Source organism: Salmo salar, chromosome ssa06, assembly GCF_905237065.1.
Source record: "Salmo salar chromosome ssa06, Ssal_v3.1, whole genome shotgun sequence".
NCBI lineage: Eukaryota > Metazoa > Chordata > Actinopteri > Salmoniformes > Salmonidae > Salmo > Salmo salar.
The window spans coordinates 56,739,747-56,744,927 of NC_059447.1; the positions used below are offsets into that span (position 1 = coordinate 56,739,747).

The 5,181-nt window shown below is 41.8% G+C and overlaps 1 protein-coding gene across 1 annotated transcript; it reads right to left on the bottom strand.

The window, feature by feature from the left end:
• Window positions 1-2,131: 2,131 nt before the first annotated feature.
• LOC106607681 (insulinoma-associated protein 1a) lies at window positions 2,132-4,649 on the bottom strand. Its single transcript, XM_014204885.2, has one exon. It carries the CDS (start codon window positions 4,444-4,446, stop codon window positions 3,034-3,036), a length of 1,413 nt encoding a protein of 470 aa, XP_014060360.2. The 5' UTR covers window positions 4,447-4,649; the 3' UTR covers window positions 2,132-3,033.
• Between the last annotated feature and the right edge of the window lie 532 nt (window positions 4,650-5,181).

A 5,181-nucleotide genomic window follows, 5' to 3' on the forward strand; every position in this document is an offset into this window, starting at 1 on the left:
AGATGAAATGTGCAGACTGACTCAACTTAGTGTGCTTGGATTCAGATTTGTTATACTATTTATACTTTTTAAAGTAAAACCATTAGAAATGTGCATAAATGAACATGGGTTTGATTGAGAACCATAGGAGTACAGTGGTAGGTATTCAAAATGCCCCTGCCAATTAAGCTACAAGATTTTAAAACATCCCGGCTCATATTCTCTAATACTTCTAGAAACTATTACTAATTGTAATGTGCATAAATTAGCATACAACTTCATACATTCAATGCCAAGAAGGTTATTATAGTTTTTTGTTTTTATATTCGTTTTTATTTCTATTTCTTTAGTTTTATTTGAAATTCTGTTTACTTTCAGTTCGTTTTCAGACCTGATTTGCTAGTTTTATTTAGTTTCAGTTGTATAAAATGTTTTAAAAAAAAATATTTTATTATTTGGTTTCAGTTTTAGCTGTAGTGTTGGGGACAGAAAGCATGACTTGGGAGGCTAGAAGCCATTCGTGTCTTTTGTGTGTTTTTCGGGATGTCACTTCTTGCAACTAGGAGGCAGTAATACATAAGGTGATGGGTCAGGTCATAGGTTAGGATAGGATAGGTTTAAATTATAATGGCAATGTTCCCTTGCTAAGACGTTGCATGCATCAACCAATGGTTGCATGCTATGTCATCTAATGTGCAGTTGGGCACCAGATTGCTATAACATATGATGTGGTTAGCTGATTTGTAAAATACCTATCCAGGCATTGAAAGATCTGGCATGCGTCAGGAACATACCCAATCTCAATGTGACTTGGATTTAAAAGGAATAGTGCAGAGACTGGTGCAAAAAAAACATGGTGTAACGAAAACCTCTCTCGCCCATGTTTACACCAATCCAATGCTTTTTAACTTTAGTAGTACATGCAAGAAGAATCAAGTTAGTTGCCTAGAAAATGTTTTCCGTTAAACCAGTGATAGTGATTCACAAACTAGGCCTATTTGAAACATTGCTATCTCCTGGCCACATTTACCCACCAGATTTTAGTTCGTTTTGGAGTCAAGGATAATAGTTGAATATAGTTTTAGTTTGTCAAACAGGTTTGTTTATTCTTTTATTTCAGTTTACTACATCGTTTTTTCATGATTAGTGTTAGTTTTGATTTCAGTTTAAGTTTACTATAACAACCTTGATTATAGTAAACTCAACCACAACCACAAGAAGACAGCGGTAGACATTTTAAATGCCACTACTCTTTAACCGTTTCAGCTTCAAACATTAAAACAACTTTAACATGTTCTAAACTAGATCAATTATAACTGTTAACATTAGCATAAAATAATAACCCACAGTTATAGTAACGCTTAAAACATTCAAGCTAGAGACACCAAACCAACTTTCACATGTTCCGGGCATGCTATCTATCAGTCAATCAATCAACCAATCAATCTTTCCATCTACCTACCTTTTCAACTATAAAAGGTCACTACTATTACTACGGCAGTCGCTACCACTGCTAGAACTTACTTCACAACCGTAAATACCTTAAGACAAGCTAGCAAGCACACATATTTTCTTTAGGAAATGTACTTGTATAGTTATTATGTGGATTATAATTAAATGTCTGATAATATCTAAAAAAAAAAAAAATTATGTGACTTCTAAGCAGGGCTAGTAGTGACAGGACCTAAAGTAGCACAGCATCATCTCATACTATCCTATTGCTGTGCTGATGGGATGCAGTGAGGAATAAACATACACCCCCACCACTATCTGGTGCAGTAGTGCCATCTCTGCTTCCTGTTGGTCTGCTCTGTGCTGCTAGGCTGCGATGGGATGTCGCTAATGGAGGCTGCCTCTTGTGTGAAGACGATAGCCTGAGACACAAAGTCAGTGTGGTGAGGGGGGAGCCTTTCGGGAAGGCTGCCAAAACAAACTCAGTCAAGTGTCTGTCTGGCCACCTGCTAAACACCTGCACTGCCCTGTACTCGCTCACTGACTGACCATGCAGTGCCAAGTCGAGGCTGTGTCCATTTACTTACTGACAATAGTGACATGCACTACAATATGGTCTTGACAACCAGCACTATGGCTGCAAGGTCCTACCTGAGCTCAGGTCAGAAAACATAAGTTAGTCCAAGTTAGTCAAACAATATGGATTTTTTTGCTTTTATTATTTGGACATTTAGCAAATACTGCAGAAACATACAAATGCGGTAAGAGCTTATAGATACAAAACAATCAGAGGAAAAAAATATGATTGCCTTTAAGAGCATTGAAGAGAATGTTTTATAAGCTCAAGGTCATTAGATTGTAGCCTACTTCACTCATACACCATTCTCAGTATCTATGTAAACTTGATATAAATAAGTAAAAAGGATACTTTTGCTATGGCATGAAGAAATACATTAACGAGTCACACATAAATCACACCCCCAAAAATAATTTACATAAGATAAATTCAATAAATAAATAAATAAAAATCATGATGGTTTACTTGTAGTATATTGGCAATACAGTGTGTAAATAACAGTAATGATACAATATCTGGCCAATGATAAATAAGACATTAAAAACAATCATCATTCGACACATAAATTAAGGCAGTTTTACAGCAGGTGTGTACAAGAGCTCTAATCCAAGGCATTGATGGATAGGGAAAACCTTTCAAATTGTATTATGTTCAGAGACAAAGCTAAAAATGGAATGTCCACAGATTCACAAGCTATAATAAAGCTAATAGATACATTTCCAGCCTGTGAATTAAAAGGCAATTTTATGACAACGGTACAGCTAGGATATCCCTTTCTTAGGTCTAGAAGCTAATGCAAAAGCACTTGTGCAGAGATACTAGAAAAATAAGTTAACAGTCTAATGCTTTACTTTCTTTACATCAACTAAGATGAGTCTGAAAAATATAGAATTCAAGCTCCAAACAGGATTTAAAATCCCCCTTTATTAAATGCACAGGCTGAGGATGGAGTCGAACTTCACGCACATGACTTCCATGCGTAAAGGCACAGGTTCAACAGGCTGGGCGGTTAACAGGCTGGGCGGTTAACAGGCTGGGCGCACAGGCATCTGAAGGAGGATCACCTGCCTGTTTTCTGACGGATGACATTTGTTGATGTGCCGTGTAAGTCCCGGTGAACTGTAGAACATGGCAGGGCAATATTTGCATGGGTAGACCTGCGAGGAGTGGAGGAGACGGATATGCCTTTCCTGGTTGACTCTGTTGGGGAAGTTCTCTCCACAAACAGGGCACAGGTGGCACCCTGAGGAACTCAGATTCAATGGTGCGTGGCTTGGAGTTTGGTCACTCGGATTTCCCTCGCTTTGGGATGATGGATAGGCATCGTGGTCCTCGCTGCTGGTGTTGTGGGAGGATGTGGCATGTTGAGATAGGATGTGCTTTCTCAGGTATGCCTGGCGTTTAAACTTTTTCCCACAGTGATGGCAATCATAGAGACCCTCCTCTGATCCAACTGATCCCGACTCTGACAGCCCGGGGCTGGGTGTGTCTCTTTCGCTCCGGTGTTTTATTTCTTCAGACACAGCCTTATCAATCGCCGGTATCTTATCACTCTGGGATTTAATATTTTGCGCACCAGATATTGACGCTGTATTCTGTGGCTTTGGTTTGTGCCAGCGCCTGTGGGAGGCTAGGTTCGCCGGGCAGCTGAACACCTTATCGCATTCAGGGCATCTGTATTCAACTCTCACAATCCTGGAGCACTTGTGCTGGGCCAGCGCGAATGGGTTGCCATATGCTTCTCTGCACAGTTGACAGACGAACTCACCGAGGGGTTTGTCACCTGCTGCCGGCTGTGGTCTGGGTTTTTGGTCGACGGGAGCCTCTTTAATTTTGAGGCCAAGCACGGGTGATGTGGTCATCTCGTCTTCGAAGTGTAGTTTCCTGATAGCTTTGTTTTTTTTTGATGGAGGCTTGTTTTTACGCTCGGTGTCGCTTGAAGGCCTTTTGGTGCCATTCCCGGTGACAGCGGGTGGGATTGGGTTCGTGGTTGTCCCGGTCCGGTTGCTGTTACTGGTACCGATTTTTAGGTCCACTGGGGCAAATAGAGTATCTAACGTGGTAAGCGCTGCAGGTGTGGGAAAGGATTCAGCAGACACAGGTGAGCCTAGATTTAAACGTCTCTCAAAATATGCCCGTTCATGGTCCTTACTGGCGGGCCGGGTGGGGCTGTAGAGCGCCTGGTACAATGCCTCCGGGTTCCCAAACTGAACGGGTTTAGCGTCATGTCCGGGTGCCGCTGCTGTGGCTGATGCCTCGCAGAATCGGGATGCTGCTGCTGCGCGCTCAGGGAAGGATGCGAGAGCCTCCGACGGTAGTGCGTCTTTTGGACTCTGTAAAGCGTGTATTTGTTGTCCCTGCTCCTCTTCGTCAGAGCGCACCCTGTAAGACACAGGGTTCGCTTTCTTGTTCCTTTTCACTAAAAAGCCTCTTGGCATTTTTGCGGTGGACGGAACGAATAAGGCACTTTGGACCCACAAGATGATGTTGAAATAAAATCCAGGTTCAGGTTATTATTACAGACACATCGGACACTTTGATTTTCACCGTCCCCTGCTATTGATTCGTTCTCTTCCCGAGATGCTTTTACCACGACATAGCTGCACTCTTTTTAAGGAGAAATGATGACATTGTTCTCGCCCCTTGTTGCCTCATCCCCAACCAATCAGATGGAACCAAGATCCCTATGGATTTGCGAGTGGGTGGGGAGGGTGGAAATGTATTAGGATTTGTAGATTTCTAAACAGATGTACCTGAGTTTGTATTATATTACTATTGGCTCATTGCCCCCCTCCCTATCCCGTTAAAGGCACACGCCGGGACCCTCCTTTTTTACGGTCTGATGAGTTTGTATAGAAATGCACACGTGCCTCGGCTTTGTGTTTCCTTTGGAGGGGGGCTCTGATCTGCCAAAAAGGAGACGTCCGTCACTACACAACAACCATCAGAATCTAAAATCTAAATTAGGTAGGGGTGCCTGATTAACGGACAATGACAAAGATTCTGGGGTTGGTTTTGTTTATTAGTAGGCCCTACTCAAAATATTACCATCAGTGCAGACACACGCACAATGTCGAGTTGCATGTTTTAGTCTGCTTCAATTGCATACATATTCAACCTTATTCGAGGCTAAATCATTTCGTCAAATGATTTATTGGCAACCTATATTCAAA

Coding starts and splice junctions, on each gene's coding strand:
- LOC106607681 (XM_014204885.2), bottom strand. CDS start 4,446: ATGCCAAGAGGCTTTTTAGTGAAAAGGAACAAGAAAGCGAACCCTGTG.